Here is a 20,325-nt window from a genome sequence, read left to right as displayed (position 1 = left end):
CTCCCCACTAAAAAAAGCCCAGGACCAGATGGTTTTAGTGCTGAATTCTATCAGACCTTCAAGGAAGACCTAATACCAATTCTCTTCAAACTATTCCACAAAATAGAGACAGAAGGAACACTACCCAATTCGTTCTATGAAGCTACAATTACACTCATTCCCAAACCCCACAAGGACCCAACAAAGAAAGAGAACTTCAGACCAATCTCCCTTATGAACATCGATGCAAAAATACTCAATAAAATTCTAGCAAACTGAATCCAAGAACACATCAAAACAATCATCCATCATGATCAAGTAGGTTTTATCCCAGGAATGCAGGGATGGTTCAATATTCGGAAATCCATCAATGTAATCCACTATATAAACAAACTTAAAGAAAAAAACCATATGATTATCTCACTAGATGCTGAGAAAGCATTTGACAAAATTCAACATCCCTTCATGATAAAAGTCTTGGAAAGATCAGGAATTCAAGGCCCCTACCTAAACATAGTAAAAGCAATTTACAGCAAACCAGTAGCCAACATCAAGCTAAATGGAGAGAAACTTGAAGCAATCCCACTAAGATCAGGGACTAGACAAGGCTGCCCACTCTCCCCCTACCTATTCAATATAGTACTGGAAGTCTTAGCCAGAGCAATTAGACAACAAAAAGAAGTCAAAGGGATACAAATAGGAAAGGAAGAAGTCAAAATATCGCTATTTGCAGATGATATGATAGTATACTTAAGTGACCCCCAAACTTCCACCAGAGAACTCCTAAACCTGATAAACAACTTCAGCAAAGTGGCTGGTTATAAAATCAACTCAAACAAATCAGTAGCCTTCCTCTACATGAAAGATAAACAGACTGAAAAAGAAATTAGGGAAATGACACCCTTCACAATAGTTGCAAATAATATAAAATACCTTGGTGTGAATCTAACCAAGCAAGTGAAAGACCTGTATGACAAGAACTTCAAGTCTCTGAAGAAAGAAATTGAAGAAGATCTCAGAAGATGGAAAGATCTCCCATGCTCATGGATTGGCAGGATTAATATAATAAAAATGGCCATCTTGCCAAAAGCAATCTACAGATTCAATGCAATCCCCATTAAAATCCCAACTCAATTCTTCACAGAGTTAGAAAAGGAAATTCTCAAATTCATATGGAATAACAAAAAACCTAGGATAGCGAAAACTATTCTCAACAATAAAAGAACTTCGGGAGGAATCACCATCCCTGACCTCAAGCTGTACTACAGAGCAATAGTGATAAAAACTACCTGGTATTGGTACAGAGACAGGCAGGAAGATCAATGGAATAGAATTGAAGACCCAGAAATGAACCCACACTCCTATGGTCACTTGATCTTTGACAAAGGAGCTAAAACTGTCCAGTGGAAAAAGGACAGCATTTTCAACAAATGGTGCTGGTTCAACTGGAAGACAACATGTAGAAGAATGAAAATTGATCCATTCTTATCCCCTTGTACAAAGCTCAAATCTAAGTGGATAAAGGACCTCCACATAAAACCAGATACACTGAAACTAATAGAAGAGAAGGTGGGGAAAAGCCTCGAATACTTGGGCACAGGGGAAAAGTTCCTGAACAGAACTCCAATGGCATATGCTCTAAGATCGAGAATTGATAAATGGGACTTCATAAAATTGCAAAGTTTCTGTAAGGCAAAGGACACTGTCAATAGGACAAAACGACAACCAACAAATTGGGAAAAGATCTTTACCAATCCTTCATCTGATAGAGGGCTAATATCCAATATATACAAAGAACTCAAGAAATTAGACTCCAGGCAACCAAATTACCCTATTAAAAAATGGGGTATAGAGCTTAACAAAGAATTTTCAACAGAAGAAACTCAAATGGCCGAGAAACACCTAAAGAAATGCTCGGCATCCTTAGTCGTCAGGGAAATGCAAATCAAAACAACCCTGAGATTCCATCTCACACCAGTCAGAATGGCTAAGATTAAAAACTCAGGTGATAGTAGATGCTGGCGAGGGTGTGGAGAAAGAGGAACACTCCTCCATTGTTGGTGGGACTGCAAGATGGTGCAACCACTTTGGAAATCAGTGTGGCGGTTCCTCAGAAAATTGGACATAGCATTACCCGAGGATCCAGCTATACCACTCCTAGGCATATACCCAGAAGGTGCTCGAACATATAATAAGGACATATGCTCAACTATGTTCATAGCAGCCTTATTTATAATAGCCAGGAGCTGGAAAGAACCCAGATGTCCTTCAACTGAGGAATGGATTAAAAAAATGTGGTATATTTACACAATGGAGTATTACTCAGCTATTAAAAACAATGAATTTGAGAGGTTCCTAGGTAAATGGATGGAACTAGAAATTATCATACTGAGTGAGGTAAGCCAATCACAAAAGAACACACATGGTATTCACTCACTTATTATTGGATATTAGCCCAGAACCTTAAAATGCCCAAGATGCAACTCACAGGCCACATGAAGTCCATAAAGAAGGAAGACCAAGTGGGGGTGATTCGGTCCTTCTTAGAAGGAGCAACAAAATACTCAAGGGAGCAAATATGGAGACAAAGCGAGGGACAAAAACTGAAGGAGGGGCCGTCTGAAGACCTTTCCACCTGAGTATCCATCCCATGTGCAGTCACCAAAGGTAGATGCTGATGTGGAAGTCAGGAAGTGCATGCTGATAAGAGCCTGATATGGATGTCTCCTCAGAGGTCTTCAAGAGTCTGACATATTCAGAGGCAGATGCTCACAACTAGCCATTGAAGTGATCATGGGGTTCTCAATGGAGGAGTTAGAGTGAAGACTGAAGGAGCTGAAAGGATTTGTGGCCCCATGAGGAGAGCAACAATACCAACCAACCACAGCTCCCAGGGTCTAAACCACCAGCCTGGGAGCACTTATGGAGGGATCCAGGGCCTTAGCTGAATATATAAGAGTGGAGGGCCCTGCTGGGCACAGGTGGAAGATGAGATCCTTGACCTCATGAAGGCTGGACGCCCCAGGGGGTGGGAGTTTTGAGGGTGGGGAGGTGGGAGTGGGGGGGTAGATAGAGGTTACATCCACAAAGAAGAAGGAGGAGGTGTGAGGGGATTGGGGGTTCCCGGGTGGGTGGGGGATGGGGTAAGGGGACAACATATGAAATGTAAATAAAACATCCAATAAAAAAATTAAAAAAAAAAAAGAAAAAAAAAAGAAAAAAAAAAGCCATGAAATGTGTACTTGATTATACTTCAGAAGATACTATTCAGCCAAGTGTGACAGCACACACCTTTAGTCCCAACATTTGGCAAGCACATGCAGGTGGAACTTCTTGAGTTTGAGGCCAGCCTGGTCTACAGAGTTAGTGACAAAACTACAGGGCTACATAGTGAGACCATGTCTCAAAATACAGGAGAAAAAGAAAGATGATGATAATGGGGGGGGGGGGGGAATTGGGGATGTGGCTCAGCAGGAGAACACTCAGCAGCTTTTGAGAGGTCCTGGATTTGACGTCTAGCAACACTCCTGAACACAGACAAAGACATATACACTGGAAGCAAAGAGAGAACAAGCAGAAAGGGGGGAATTCTTTCAACTCCTATAGTTGACATTGGGGCTTCTATCAGATATATAGAAGAATTCTAAAAATCTCAATAGTAAAATGTCAACCCACTTACAGATACACATAAGAGCTGAATCTTGTATTAACTTGTGAATATCTAAAGATTTGCAAATGATCAAATAAAGGAGCTGGAAAAGTAGCTCAATTAGAGTGCCAGCCTAGCTAGCATGCACAAAGCATAAATATCACATACGTTAAGCTAAGTGAAAGAAAATGCAAAGAAATCCATAGTGTATGGTACAATTCAATGAGACGCCAGGCAACCCTCAGCACTTCACAACCAGATTTGGGACATGAAGGTTGCAGATCACAAATTCAAGGTCATTCTGGGATATATAGACAGTTTGAAGCCAGCCGGGAATATGAAATATAAGAAAACTGACAAAAAATATATTAAAAACCAAAACACTCAAAAATCTTTAGCCACTGGGGAAATGCAAAGAAAAACCACAATGAGATCTCACTTCCCATGAACTACAAGAAAAAAAAAGGCAGAAACAAGACCTTAAGATACACATCACTGGAAGGATACCTACCTAGCATGCAAGTGGTCCTGGGCTTGATGGCTAGCACTGGGAAATAATTTTTTTTTAAAGACAATAACAAGACTTGGGGAAGATACAGAGACTCTGAAATGCTCTTAGACCACTCTTGATACAATAGGGCAGCTGCTTGGAAAACCAACTGAAGTTCCTCAAAAGGTAAAACTAGTTACATATGGTCCAGCACTTCTCCTGGGTCTTTCTCGAAGAAAACTGAAAGCAAAACTTGCACATGGATATTTATTGAGACATCAGTCATGAAAGTCATAAACTCCTGAGAAGATAAGTAAGAGAGTATATACATACAGTACAATATTATTCCTTTTTAAGGTCAACAAGAAAATGAAGGAGAGATAAACATTTAAATACAGATAAATACCACATACATTATGCTAAGTGAAGGAAGATACAAAAAAATGCACAGTACATGGCACAATTCAATTCAATGAGATGCCAGGCAAATCTAGAAACAAAGCACATTGTGGGTTGCCTAGGATCAGACAGCAGGGGTGGAGCTACACAGTGCAGTTTCTTTTTGAGAAGACAAAAAAATGCTCCGATTTAGACAGTGGTGACAGCTGCAGGAGTCTGAAAACAAACCACCCAAAACTTCCTGAACTGTCTTCTTTTAAAACAGGAGATCTATTTTGGTTTATGCCTATTGGGTGTTTTCCTGACATGTTTGTCAGAGGAGATAGGCCCTCTGAATCAACTCGGCAAGGCACATGTGAGCTCACAGAGACTGAAGCAGCAAGCACAGGGCCTACACCAGGTCCTCTGCATGTATATTATAGCCACTTCTACAATGAGAACAAGTAGGTCTCTGACTCTTGTGCCTATTTTTGGGACCCTTCTCCTGTTGGGTTGCCGTGTCCAACTCTGATATGACTTTTGCTTCATCTTATTATATTTTATTGTTATCTCTTAGAAGGCTATTCGTTTCCTTTCTTTCTTTCTTTCTTTCTTTCTTTCTTTCTTTCTTTCTTTCTTTCTTTCTTTTTTCTTTCTTTTTGTTTCTTTTTTTGGTTTTTTTCGAGACAGGGTTTCTCTGTGTAGCCCTGGCTGTCCTGGAACTCACTCTGTAGACCAGGATGGCCTTGAACTCAGAAATCTGCCTGCCTCTGCCTCCCAAGTGCTGGGATTAAAGGCGTGCGCCACCACCACCCGGCTTCTTTCTTTCTTTCTTTCTTTTTCTTTCTTTTCTTTCTTTTCTTTCTTTTCTTTCTTTTCTTTCTTTTTTCCTTTCTTTCTTTCCCTTCCTTCCTTCCTTCCTTTCTTTTGGTGTTTTGTGTTTTTTTGGTTTTTTGTGTGTTTTTTTTTTGGGGGGGGAGGGTGGTGTCAGAGTTTCTCTGTGTAGCCCTGGCCTTCCTAGAACTCGCTCTGTCAACCAGGCTGGTTTTAAATTCAGAGATCCACCTACCTGACTGGTCTTCCAGGATAGAACTTAGAGTAGGGTTTTGAATTGTCATAATTTGCTGGGCAGTGGTGGCACACGCCTTTAATCCCAGCACTTGGGAGGCAGAGGCAGGTGGATTTCTGAGTTTGAGGCCAGCCTGGTCTACAGAGTGAGTTCCAGGACAGCCAGGGCTACACAGAGAAACCCTGTCTCTAAAAACCAAAAGAAAAACCAAAAAAAAATTGTCATAATTTATATTTTTTTAATTAATGAGTTTCTTTAAAAACATTTTGAGGGCTAATTTTGAAAAATAGGAAGTTTTCATTTTGGGAAAAAAATGGAAATAACTTTAATTATTTTCTATTTTTTTAATCTTAGTAAAATACACTTAACATAAATTTTAACCATTTAAAAATCTATTTTGTTTTTTTGAGATACAGTCTCATTATGTAGCCCTGATTGTCCTGGAACTCAGTATAGATCAAGCTGGCTCCCTCAAACTCACAGAGATCTGTCTGCCTCTGATTCCCAGGTTCTGATATTAAAGGTGTGCACCTCCACACCGAACAATTACAAGTTTCTTATCTACCATGTAGGTGCTGGGAACCAAACCTGGGTCCACTGCAAGAGCAGCAAGTGCTTTTAACCACTGAACTATCTCTATAGCCTTATAAATTGTATTCTTTAAATGGATAAAATTATGTGGATTGTGAAGTATATATCCATAAAGCTGCTGAAAAATAACATACTGTCAAGATTTTCCACTATCATCGTGTATTGTGTTCCATCTTACTGATATTATATTATAAATAATTTATCCAGTTCTCTTCTGGTGACTTTTAGACTATTTTTCTTTTGATGTTAAAATATTACAATAAGTGCCGGGCAGTGGTGGCGCACGCCTTTAATCCCAGCACTTGGGAGTCAGAGGCAGGTGGATTTCTGAGTTCGAGGCCAGCCTGGTCTACAGAGTGAGTTCCAGGACAGCCAGGGCTACACAGAGAAACTCTGTCTCGTAAAACCCAAAAAAAAAATAATTACAATAAGCAATTTTATATGTCACTGTATGTATGGAAGTGAACTACAGGATAAAAATCTGAGGAATAGGAGCTGAAGCAATGGCTCAATGGTTAAGAAAATGATTTTTGCTTCATCTTATTATATTTTATTTTGTTACATTTTGTTATTATCTCTTAGAAGCCTGTTCTTTTCTTTTTTTTTTTTTTTTGTTTTGTTCTTCCAGAAGACCCAACTTCAAGTCACAACACCTATTTGGCAGCTCAGAATCATCTGTAACTCCAGTTCTAGGAGATCTGATGCCCTCTTTTAACTTCTGTGAGCTCAGGCAACAGAAGTGGTGTAGACACAGACACAGGTAAAACACTCGGTACACATAATATAAAGTAGTTCTAAGGGAGGCAGGCAGTTCTGGATCACCACGCATGCATACATCTAAATATTTAATCTACATTGTTAAATTTACCTCCAAAAGGATGGTATTCACTTATATAGATTAGTGCTCAATTTATACCCGCAGCATTTTAAATTTTTTTTGTCCCTATATTGTCAGCAATGCATTATCAATTTTTTTGTATTTCCCAGTTTGAAATGTGAAAGGTGTTTCTTTAGGGGTGTGGCTGCTGGTAGGTTGCCTGCACTGCAGTAGGTAGCCCCACCCATGGGCATACAGGCAGCATGAATTGGACTCAGTGGATTATTTTTAAAAAGAGAATAAGGAATTGGGAGGGGGATATTTTGAGAGTCTAGAAGGAATTAGAGTAGGGTAATGGGAAGGGCATGATCAAAATATACTGTGTCTATGAAATCCTCAAATGTTTCACATGTATATATGTAAGTGTATGTATGTGTATGTATATACACACACAGATGTGTATTTCTATGTACATTGTTACGGGTTCTAGACAGGCTGTTTCTATGTAGCTCAAACTGGCCTCAGACATCAACTCTCATGCCATGGTCTTTCTATGCAGTCCTGGCTGTCCTGGAACTTGCTATGTAGACCAGACTGGCATTGCACTCAGAGATCTGGCCGCCTGCACCTCCCAAGTGTTGGGATTAAAGGCCTGTGCCACCACATCCAGCTCATGTTTCTATTTTCACGGAGGAGGTAGCATCATCTCACAACGCACGAACACATTAATACTACTTCCTTTTCTTATTTTCTGTTTCTTTTCCAACTGCAGATCCTGTTTCCTGTTGACTTCTAGGCCTTGATTACAGATGGAGGAAAACAGTCTTTGTAATATTCACTGCAAATGGTTTCTGTAAGTGAAATTGTTGACTGTGCTTTGTCTCATGTAAAAGTGCCAGTTTTTTCTCCATAGTTTTATTGAATCATCAGTGGATACAATAGGGTTTACCATTTACACAGCTCAATGGTTGTTAGTATATTTAGAGCATGCACTTAACTACTATCAGTAGTTTTGGAACATTTTCATGAGCCCAGTAAGATCCCATGCATCTCTTAACAACCATTTCTCACATTTGACTCAAACCCACAGTAGCTCTAGGTAGCCACAGACCTTTCTGTTTCTATAGACTTGTCTATTCTGAACATTTTCTATAAAATTATTCTCTCTCTTCTTCCCCCCCCCTCTCTGTGTGTGTATGTGTGTGTGTGTGTATGTGTGTGTGCGTGATGTATACTTGTATGTGGAAAGTGCATTTGCCCAGGTACATGCTGAGGTAAGGGATGATGTTGGGACATCTTCCTCAATGACTTTCCATTTTAATTTTTGAGACAGGGTATTACACAACCTGGAGCTTATTAATTGGCTAGGTGGCTGGTTAGTGAGCCCTTGGGATCTGCCTGTCTCTGCCTCTCAGCATCTTAGTATGTGGTCTTTTGTGCACTGGCCACTGGATACGAAGCCTTTACAAATGATTTATAAATATCTTCTGTGCCATAAGCCAGGTTTTTTGTTTTGTCCTGACTTTAATGTTATTTTTATTTTTTCTTTTGGGTTTTTGATAACTGTATTAAAGAAAGAAGACTTTGCTTAACACAAGGTCATGAAGATTTTAAATGCATTCTTCTAAAAATTGTATAGTTTTAGCTCTCACATTTAGTTCTTTTTTTTCTTTTTTTCTTTATTTTTTTTTCAAATCACATTTAGTTCTATGATATATTTTTTACTATTTTAGTTTTGTTTTATTGAGACAGACTCTCAAGTAGCCCAGGCTGGCCTCAAACTTACTATGTAGCCAAGGATAGATGACCTTAAACTCCTGCTCCTATTGTCTTGCCCTCCCAAGTGCTAGGATTATAGACATTTATCACCAGTCCTGGCTTAGTTGTTTACATTTTTAATTCATTTCTGTTAACAGTGTAATGAAGGTAGACACAAAAGAGATAATAACAGTCCCATCAAATTAACTTAGCAATAGTGTAACCATTTGCTTCGCATCCCTACTCCCCACAATGCTCACGGAATAAACATCACTGAATGATCAACTTCTTAGAAAATATTTGCAGGGCTGGAGAGATGGCTCAGCATTTAAGAATGCTGTCTGCTCTTGCCAAGGATCTGAGTAAGGTTCCCAGAACCCACATGGCAACTCACGACCATCTGTAATTCAAGTTTCACAGGATCCAACACCCTTTTCTAGCTTTCTTGGGCACCAGGCACAGACATGGTACACGAACATACACATAGGGAAACACTCATATACATAAAATAAAAAGAAATCTTCTTTAAAGCTACTGTGGAAACCATTGCGGAAGTTTCTCAAAAAAAAATTAAAAACAGAACTACCATATGACTCAACTATACCCACTGGGTTATAATATAAAGGATTCTAAGTCAGCATATTATAAAGATATATGTACATCCATGCTTACTGCCACTTTAGTCACAATAGCTAGGAAATAGAAGTGGTCTAGATGTTTATCAAGAGATAGTTTAAAAACGTGAGATACAGCTGGGGTGATAACCCTGTATTGGGACCTATGTTTCGATCCACGGTACCCACATAAGAGCTAGGTGGCAGCACAGGTCTGCAACCTCAGCACTGGGGTAAGGGAATGGAGAATGTCAGATACCAGGGCTCACTGGCCAGCCAGTCTAGCTTAAATAACAAGCTCCAGATTCAGTGACCTTTTCTCAGAAAAGATGGAAGGTCAGTGAGGTGGCTCACTGGATAAAGGTGCTTGCCACCAAGGTTGATGAATTTGGTCCCCGGGATCCACGTGGTAGGAAAGAACCAACTCCTTCAAACTGTCCTTTGGCCTCCACATAAGTACACATTAGCACAGAGAAAAGACAGAGCAAATGAGGTGGAAAGTGATAGAGGGATACACTCAGCACTGAAGTCTGGCTTACACACACACACACACACACACACACACACACACACACACACACGAAAGGAACTTTATTCAGCTAAAGAGACAAATAAAATTATGACATTCACAAGGAAATAGATGGAACTGAGATCATTGTTAAGTAAAATAACATGATTTGTGGGGGGATTGATAGAAGGGGGACAATATTGGGGAGAGGGGGCATAATGAAATGAACAACAAAGATTGAAGGAGTGCATGAGAACAAAGCATGGGATACATGGATGACAGTGTCACAGTGAAATAAACAAAAGAAAACAAAGTTAGGGCAGCCGAAGTAGCTCAGCTGTAAAGGGATTTGCTACAAAGCCTGATGGCCTGAGTTTGATTCTCAGGATCCACAGGATAAAAAAAAAAAAAAAAAAAAAGAACGAACTCACACAAGTGCCACTCCACCATAATAAATAAATGTAAAAACCAAAATATTCTTTAAGGTTACAATGAAACCAATTCCTCTGTGCACTAAACAAAAAATAATCATAAATAAAATAACTGCCTATTCTTCTATGTCTTCTGAATTTCCAGTTAGAAATTACAGAACAATTATTTTTTAAAAATTCTATGATTTCCTAAAGTATATTTATGAATTCCCATTTTTATATTTACCTTGAGTTAATTTAGTCTAGATATACATCCAACTATTTTGCAGTGTCAATTATAATTTATTGAAGTACATTTTTACCCACTGATAAGAGATACCATCTTTATATCATATTCAAAAACAAGAAAAATGGAAGAGTAATTTTACAGAGACAGACAAGCAAATAACATGGGGAGACTGAGCCTAATTTTTTATTTGGGGTGGAAGCTTTTCATCCCCTTGGATTGTAGGAGACAGCAGTCTCACTGTGTAGCCATCTGACCTCAAAAGCACTGTGGAACCGAGCCTCATTTTGAATTCATGCCTTCCCTCCTGGCTTAGTTTCCTGAGTACTGGGATTACAGATACACATACCATACCCATTTTGAGTGGGGGAATCTTCATTTATTTCCATGCTCACTAATCTGTTCAGGACTTACCTTATTTTCTGGAATTAACACTGGCCATTTTTGTTTTCCCAGAAAAATTACACATTTTCACATGAATTATCTATCTATGTATCTACCTACATCTATCTATCTATCTATCTATCTATCCATCCATCCATCCATCCATCCATCCATCCATCTATCTTGGTTTTCCTAGATCTGTCTGTCTTGGTTTTCCTAGATAGATCTGTCTGTCAGTCTGTCTGTCTGTCTTGGTTTTCCTGTATCTATCTATCTATCTATCTATCTATCTATCTATCTATCTATCTTTTTGTTTTTTTCTAGACAGGGTTCCTCTGTATAGCACTATCCATCCTGGAACTCACTCTGTGGACCAGGTTGGCTGAACTCAGAGATCCACCTGCCTTTGCCTCCCAGCACCAGGATTAAAGGTGTGCACCACCACCGCCAGACTCAAATATTTGATTTTAGAGCAACTCTAAGGAGTACTTTGTTATAACTGGAAAAAAAATATCAGAGAATGTGATGGCATACTTTGGGAGACATTGCCATAATATCAAGGCCAGTCTGGTCTATGTAGTGAACTCCTAGCCAGACAAGGCTACAGAGTGAGACCTTGTCTAAAACAAAAATCCTTCAAATCTATAGTTAGTCTGCCTTATTATTTATGGCTATATTTTTATGTTTTTACTCATTTATATTTTTGACTAGGCTTATTTACCTATTTTTTTCATAACATTTATCTGCCATATCTTTTACTCTGTTTTGTAATTCATTGACATATAGTAACCTTTGAGACAAGGTCTCACTATGTATTTGTGCCCGGCCTGGAACTCACTCTGTAGGTCAGACTGGCTGAAAACTGTGGACCTCTGCCATCCTGATTGCTGGGATTAAAGGCCTGCACCACAACACCTGGCTGGATTTTTTAATATTAATGTTTGAAACAGGATATCATTATAAAGAATTTCATATACACACACAATGTATTCTGCTTATATTCAGCCTTCCTATTCCTCTCAATAACTGTTGTCATATCCACCCTTTACCCCTCCCCCTCCCAACTTCATGTCTTTTCTTTTTTGTAATAATTCATCAAATCCCATTTGTGCTGCCTATATACACATGGGTGTGGGACTATCTACCAGAGCATGATCAACCTAACAGGGACTATACCCCCAAAGAAAACTTACTCTCCTTGTCCTGACAATCATCAAGTATCAACAGCTGTTCATGTAGGAGTGGGGGCTCATGAGCTCCTCCCCCTTCCATGGTAGGATGTTGGCTGGCTAGAATGTTCTGTAGGCAACCACAGATGCTGTGAGTTCATGAGTGCAATGTTGTCTCATCATATTGAGAATACAATGTTCCTCCCAGTTCCTCCCTAAACTCTACCTCTTATCTTTCTTTCCCCTCTTTTGCAAAGGTCCCTAGGCCTTAGTGGGCTTATCTTCAGCTAAGCATTCCACCAACACGTATTCTCTGCACTTTGACCAGTAATGGGAAAACATAATTTAAAATTTTAAAAACACACAACAAAGTACCATCTCTTCCCTGTTAGAATGGTTAAGGTTAAAAAAGAAAGTTAGGGGCTGGCAAGATGGCTCCAAGCCACCGAGCCTGATAAACTAAGTTCAATCTCCAGGACCTACAAGGAGAACAATTCCCACAAGTTGTCCTCTGACCGCCCCACATACACTGAAGTACACACACACACACACACACACACACACACTCCATGAATAAATAAATAAATAAATAAATAAACAAATAAATAAATGTAAAATACTTTTTAAATAGAAATGTGGACTTGGTGGCACACACTTATGATCCCAGGACTCGGGAGGTAGAGATGGGAGGACTGAGAGTTCAGGGCCAGCCTTGGCTATATAAATCCTTGTCTCAAAACAAACATACAGGGGGCTGGAGAGATGGCTCAGCGGTTAAGAGCACTGACTGCTCTTCCAGAGGTCCTGAGTTCAAATCCCAGCAACCACATGGTGGCTCACAACCACCCATAATGAGATTGGATGCCCTCTTCTGGTGTGTCTGAAGACAGCTACAGTGTACTCATATACTTAAAATAAATAAATAATAATAAAAAAAAAACATACACACGCAAGCAAGATAGCTCAGCAGGTACAAGCACTTACAGCCTAAGCCTTGGGACCTGAGTTTGATCCCCAGTACCCAAGGCTGAGAGAAGGACAAAGCCAAGTCCCAAAAGTTGTCCTCTGACCTCTACACATAAGCGTCAGCATACATAACTCTCTACCTCCCCACTCACATTAATAAATTATTTCAAATTTAACTAAATACCAAAACACTACTAAAAATAAACAGACACAATACAACATGCTAACAAGTACCTGGAAAAGAGGGAACTTTTTAAACACTGTTGGTGGGAATGAAAATCAGTGCAGTCATACTGAAATATAATATCGGGATTCTTCAAAAAACTAAAAATAAATCTACCAGATGACACAACTGTACCACTTCTTGGAACAGCTGAAAGGGAATTAAATCACCATATCAATGAGATACCTGCATTAAACATTTCTTGCTACATTATTCCCAACCAAACAAGATTTCTATCAACAGATGAATGGATAGAGAAAATGTGGTAAATAAACACTGAGTTATCATTCAGCTATAAAAGAGAACAAAAGCCAAACATTTGCAATAAAATGCTGGTGGAGGAAATAATGTTAGGTAAAATAAGCCAAGGAGTCATATAATCTCTTATATTCAGAATCTTTTAAAAGGTAACCAGATCCCTATTTTTCAACACGTTTTTGGGGTTGGGAATTGAATCTAGTATCGTGTGTATGTGTGTGTATGTGTGTGTGTGTGTATGTGTGTGTGTGTGTGTAGAAGCATAAAGACCAGATGGTAACTTAAAGTGTCATCTTCAGGAATACCATCCACCTCATTTGAGATAAGACCTGTCATTAGCCAGGAGTTCACTGACTGGGCTAGACTGGCTGGAGCAGGCTAGCCCTGTTTATATCTCCGTAGTGTTGAGATCACCACACCTAGCATTATTTTTTTTTTAAAAAAAAAAAAGATTGTCCTTCACGATTTGAGAGAGTTGATTGTTCTAAAATACTGTATTAACATTTTTCTTGATCATTAAGATTTTTGGCACGCTTAAAAATTTGTGCCCAGACTGAGTATCTGATTTGTCTCACCCTTGACAAGCCCTTATAATGAATTCTTAAAGTGATATAAATCAGGGTCTAGAGAAATGGCTCCGCAGTTTAAGAGCACTAACTAAGGACACAAGCTTAGTCCCCAACATCAGTTTGGTAGTAAACAACAGTCTGTAACTCCAGTTCCAGGGCATCTGATGCCCTCTCTGGCATACATGGGCTTGTGTGAATATGTGGTGCACATAAACTTACTCGGGTTCATGTATGTAATTTAAAAAAAAATATTTTAAAGTGGTATATTGAGCCAGGTATAGTGGCACACAACTTAAATCTCAGCACTCAGGATTCATAGGCAGTCAGATCTCTGTGCGTTCAAGGCCAGCCTGGCCTACATAGTGAGTTCTAAAACAGCCAGTGCTACATAGTAAGATCCTGTCTAAAAACAAACAAATAAATAAATAAACAAGTACAAATAAATGAAGTAGTATAATGTTTATTTTTCTTTGTTTCTCCACATTTTCCAAATTATGCATAAAAAAGCATGGCTTACTCTGATTTTTTAGAAAAGTAATTTTGGTTTTTTATTTCTTTTAATGACACTGGGTCTTTATCCCATGTTGGCTTCAAACTCACTACATAGCCAAGGGTGATCTTGAACTTTGAATCCTCCTGCCACTACCACCCCTGCTCAGTTTTATACGGTGATGAAGATCAATCCCATGCGCCACACATGGTAGGCAGTTACTCTACCAACTGAGCTACATTACCAGCTCGTGGAAAAATAATACTGAAAAAAAACAAGGCAAGACTCACTCAATGAAGTTCCTTGTGCTTTCACCATGGGGCTTGCAGGAAACAAACACTAGCGTGCGGATGGCCCTGCAGTTCCGGATGGCTCGCACCACTCTGTAATCTGAAGGAGTAAGCACCTTGTTAATAAATATACTTAACCTACTGCAGTCCCTATTATTCCATACTTCACTGAGGGAGGACTACTGAGGAATGGAGAAGCTACTTCAGGGCTACCTCACAGGGAGCCCCTAAGCATGCTACGGGAATAAAGACACAGAACTGGTAGGCACCATGGGGGAAGTGGACAAGCCTACACAAGGGGAACAGCCAAGGTGTCTACCCTCCTTACGCAGTCCAGCACGGGCAGGGTTCAGCACAGCGACAGTCAACTTCTCATCTTTCTGTGACTTTAACAGCTGTGGCAAAATCGTCTCTGCTCTGCCAGCATGAAACTCACAGTTGGTGACACCTGTGGAAGAGACAACCATGTGGCATAACTCGAGCCCAACAAGTGGGAAGTTGTCAGCTTTAGAGAACTATACAGCAGCCAGAGTCCTGCCTGTCCCTTTGGCTCCAGTGTACCTCTGAACAGTAAAGAAAATGCCATGGGATCTGCTTCGGGTACTTCCCCTTGGAAAGGCTGAAGTGCTGAGACAGACAGCAGGTAAGGACCCACACCACAACAAAACCCTTGCCTTTCACTCAAGTGCACTTCCTGTGCCATCTGTTTGCACTTGGGACCTCAAGACCTGTCTAGAAGTTGGGCATGTTGGCACACATCTATAATCCCAGCACTTGGGAGGCAAAGGAGGAGATAAAGGCTTTCAAGGCCAGTCATAAAAAACAAACAAACAAAATCCTGAAAGGTTTGCCTGGAAGAACAAGAAAGGACAGAATTTGAACGATTTTCTACATTGCAATTTGTCACTTTATTCAAGGAAAAGGTTCTATTTTTTAAATTTGTAGCTTTGTTTGGTTTAAGACAGGGCCTCACTATGTGGTCCTGGCTGGCTCTCAACTCACTATATAGACTAGGTTAGCCTTGAACATACAGAAATCCACCTGCCTCTCCCTCTGCCTCTCGAGGACTGGAATTAACACCAGGCCGAAACTCTACATTCGAACCTGATTGTATTGGCTCTGATACCTTCAGAGTTGAATTAAAGCAGGTTCTTTTATTATGTTCAACATTTTATCACTTCCCTTCCTACCAACTAGGCTTGTACTTGCCTTGGGCTCATTTTTTACAAAAGAAAAAGTTACTAGGACCTCTTCTAGAAAACACCAAAATCCTTTTATGGCTACTCTAGAACTCAGGCTCCCTATAAGTTGGAGCTACAGTAGGTCCCCCTTTGCATACTAACAACTGCACTTCTGTTTGTTTGTTTGTTTTTGCAGTGCTGGTGAATGGGCCCTTGAGTGTCATGCATGCTAAGCAAGCAGCCTGCCATTGAGCTATATCTCTAGCCCCTCATTGAACTCCGTCTCTTAATTTCACCTCAGAATCTGTCTAGGTACCATTGAAGGCTGCAGTCCACCTGGCATCCTCCACTGCCTGCTCCACCAGCTCAATGCCATGAACCTGAGAGGCACGCTGAGCCAGAGAGAGGCCAATCACACCTGGAGAAGGAAGAAATGACAGGAGATGATTTTTGTGTTTTAAACCAACATGGTTATCTTTACACCATCAACACTACCTCCCACCTGCCACCCTTGAAAAGACTGTAGGTTCAGGTAGATGGCATTCGAGACCTAGACAATACATAGACTCTTCTTAGGGAGGCCACATGCCTGTTCCACAGCAAATGTCTAGGAGGATGCTATCAGAGTTTACTCCACTCAGCTCCCCGATGGTCCGATACAGCATCTCTGCACCAGCAGTGTTAATCTGGAAGAAGGCATCTGGAGAGATTCGAATCTTCAAACCCAAAAGATCTTCAAAGATGTGGGGTTCCCCAAACAGGAGCTGGTAGGGGGACTGCTGATGACTGCAACGCGTCATGGTGCTAGGAAAAAAAAAAAAGGAAGGCAGCATTTTAGACTGATAGACAGTAATACATACCTCTTACTGCTTGGTTGGAAGGGGCAGCCCAAGCCTCTTATCTGGGGGACACAGCTCCCTCACCATGGCCCTGAGACTTCTGTATGAGTTCCACTCTTGAGGGATGGAAGATACATGTACACACTCTTTTTACATCTTTTTTTTGTTTTGATTTTGAGAAGTTAAAGGCAACCATATCCCACTTCACTTTTTTAGTCTAGCCTGGGTTATGGATGCGGCTAGTGTCTGAAAGGCAGACCTAACTAGTTTATGGGCCTCCACTCTCAGTAGCCCATCACCAGTAAGCAAACTGTAAACCCAGGCTATGGCAAGTCTGCAGCCTCCTACTTCTGGTCTGGCTGCTCCAGGCTTACCTTTCCTGGAAATAGAGTGAGGTCAATTCACAGATCGCTCCAGGGCCTTTAGTGAAAAAATCCTTCAAGGTCACCTTTTGAACACAGAGCTCCTCCTGCCCAGAACAGGAAATCAAGAGTCAACTAAAGACTCATCTATGACAAATTCTCTTGCCTTAGCTACAGTAACCAGCCCCGCAGGAGTCAGACAAGACAACACATTTCTCAAATCCTATTATAAATAACAATTAGAATAAAGCAATGTTCCGAAGGACAAAAACAACAACAACAGGCTATTTTCACATCTCAGTAGAAGAGCTGCTTGACTTTTCAGCTTTTGACAAATCTCATACAATGGAACTGGCACTTTCTCTAGTTTGAGCCTCTAATAGTTCTCTACAGGAAGTGTGAGTTATTCTTATAAACAAGAAGCTAAACTAAGCTCCTGTCTCATCACGCACAGAAAATAACCTTTCAAATCCCTTCATATTTCTCTGCTTTTGCTATCCCAACCACCCACTCATGTATCACCTCAGAAGATGTGAGTCCTAGAAGAAATTAAACAGGAAACAGAAAAGAAAGAACATGGTGGGCACTGGCCGGCCGGCCGGCTGAGTAGGTAAAGGTGCCATCAAGTTGAATGACCTGGGTTTAGTCCCTGGAACCCATATGGTGGAAGGAGAGAACCTGACACACAAGTTATTCTCTGACACCCAATTCAATGTAAAAATAGTGAACATGGTAACTCCTTTTTTCTGAATACAGAACTATTAAAATTCTAATATTGCTATAATCACTAAAGACTAGCTTGGCCTACAGACACAGAGTTATAAACCAACTCAAAGTTATAGAATTTAAAAGACCAACCAGGCCAGGAATCAAAGGACTCAGAGTCAAATCCTAGCTTTGTAGTTAACTGGCTCTTTCACCTTCCATCTGACTATGCCTCCATTTGTTAATCTATGAAATGAAGGTGATAGCATTCCTCTTACGCCTACCTACTTCATAAGCTGGTGGAGATAGCTGACTCAGTATAGGGATGTTTCCATGAGAGGCTGTCTGTGTTGATTGGGGTTTTGGGGTTTTATCAACAGGGCTGATGACAGTGTGATCTAGGAAGAAGGAGCCTCAGTTCAGGACCTGCCTCCTTAAGAATTACCTGTGGGCATGTCTATTGGACATTTTCTTTTTCTTTTTTTTTTTTTAAAGATTTATTTATTATATATGAATACACTGTAGCTGTCTTCAGACACACCAGAAGAGGGCATCAGATCTCATTACAGATGGTTGTGAGCCACCATGTGGTTGCTGGGATTTGAACTCAGGACCTCTGGAAGTGCAGTCAGTGCTCTTAACCACTGAGCCATCTCTCCAGCCCATATTGGACATTTTCTTAATTGATGCTTGTTTTGAGAAAGCCCAGCCCACTTTGAGTTGTGTAATCCTTGGCTAGGTGGTCTTTAGGTATATCAGAAAGCAAACTGGAGGCTGGAGAGTTGGTTTTGTGCTTAAGAGCACTTGTTGCCATTGCAGAGGACCTGGGCTTGATTCCCAGTACTCACGTGGTGGCTCACAACTGTCTGTTACTCCAGTTTCAGAACCCAAAGCCCTCTTCTAACCTTCCTGAACACCAGGTACACACATGATACATATGTATACATGCATACACTCGTACACATAAAACAATATTCTAAATCTAAAAATAAAAGCAAAGTGAGTAAACCATAGGGAGTAAGCCAGTAAGCAGCATTTCTCCCCGACTTCTGCTTCAAATATTACCTCTAGGTTCCTGTCTTGAATTCTTGCTCTGACTTCCCTGTTCATGTTACTCTGTGAGCTATAAGGGGAAATACATCTTTTCTTCCTTAAGCTGCTGTTAGTCATGTTGGGTTTTTTTTTTTATCACAGCAATAGATAGCAAACCAGAACTCAGTCTGAAAGTGTTACGTGTATTTACAAATGTAAAGCATACTCTGGAAGGCTGCTTGGCTCCCTACTGTACTAGTAGAGTGTGTCAAGTATTTAGATTATAAACGTCTGACACGCAAATCTCCATGAAAATAGCTTTTGGATTCAATTGAGTCTACTACTGTGAGCAAAGTTCATGTGAAAATACTTGGGAATCCATGTACAATAATTATCTGGGGTAACCTAGCCAGTCTTTGTGATTTGATTATGTCAGTTATATTATATCCTTACCAACTCCTCATCCTCAAACCTACTCTCTAACCTACACAAATATTCTATTGCTGTGTAGTTTCTGCCATAAAACTTCAACAAACAGAAGAGGCTTCTTACCCTGCTAGGCTTACCTGACTTAATCCCTGGGGATGAAAAGTAACAATAGCCATTGTGTGCCCTTGCCTATTGGTTCGAACTATGAGTTCTCGCCAGTGTCCACCTTCATGAAACAGAAGGCAGGGTTCCAATGAAGACTGTCGAAGGAATACTTCGTAATACTAAGAAGAAACCAATATTAAGTTAAATATAGACATTAGAAACAAGTCCCACAGTTCATTATTCATTCTAACTCCCCAAAACGCATATGCTAAAGCCTTTACCCCCAGATTCTCAGAACATGACTATATTTGAAAATAGATCTTTAAAGCCAGGCATGGTAGTCAACATACTTAAAGGATTCAAGAGGCTGAGGTCAGAGAATCTCAAGTTTAACATCATTCTAGGCAGCCTAGTGAGACACTCAAAAGTACATAAAATTAAGAGGAGGCCATTAAGCACACTTAATTCAATCTGACTAGCATATTTGTAAGAGGAGAAAAGGCAGGGGTAGAAATATAGTTCATCTGGTAGAGTACTTGCCTGGTATACAGGAAGTACTGGGTTTCCCATTTCCAACAATGCATAAAAACTGGGCATGCCAGTACATACTTGTAATACCAGCCAGCACTTGGGATCAGAAGTTCAAGGTTATCCTTGTCTACATAACTAGTTTGAAGCTAGCCTGGGCTACATGAGAACCTGTCTAGAAGAAAGAAAGAAGAGGGAAGAAAGGAGAAGAGGGGGAAGAGGAAGAGTAGGAGGAGAAGGAGGAAGAGAAGGAGAGGAAGGAAGAGAAGGAAAAGAAGGAGGAGG

General features: G+C 40.3%; 1 protein-coding gene across 4 annotated transcripts in view; it reads right to left on the bottom strand.

The window, feature by feature from the left end:
- Nucleotides 1–20,325, bottom strand: part of Trmt2b (tRNA methyltransferase 2 homolog B) — a 63,595-nt gene that overhangs the window by 6,297 nt on the left and 36,973 nt on the right. For 2 of the 4 annotated variants that reach the window (XM_028781463.1, XM_028781527.1), the window contains 4 exons: nt 19,545–19,691; nt 17,254–17,348; nt 16,630–16,844; nt 15,334–16,458 (listed from right to left, as the gene is read on the bottom strand). In XM_028781463.1, the coding sequence (XP_028637296.1) occupies nt 16,349–16,458; nt 16,630–16,844; nt 17,254–17,348; nt 19,545–19,691 (567 nt within the window). In that variant the 3' untranslated portion in view covers nt 15,334–16,348. Of the gene's footprint in view, nt 1–14,859; nt 14,960–15,187; nt 15,308–15,333; nt 16,459–16,629; nt 16,845–17,253; nt 17,349–19,544; nt 19,692–20,325 lie in introns of those variants that run through there. The other 2 variants (XM_028781655.1, XM_028781582.1) reach the window with 2 other exon arrangements.

The sequence above is a fragment of the Grammomys surdaster genome, unplaced genomic scaffold (assembly GCF_004785775.1).
Source record: "Grammomys surdaster isolate TR1022 unplaced genomic scaffold, NIH_TR_1.0 61, whole genome shotgun sequence".
NCBI classification, from domain to species: domain Eukaryota; kingdom Metazoa; phylum Chordata; class Mammalia; order Rodentia; family Muridae; genus Grammomys; species Grammomys surdaster.
Note: the sequence above shows the minus strand (reverse complement) of the source record. Positions and strands in the feature narration are given on the sequence as shown.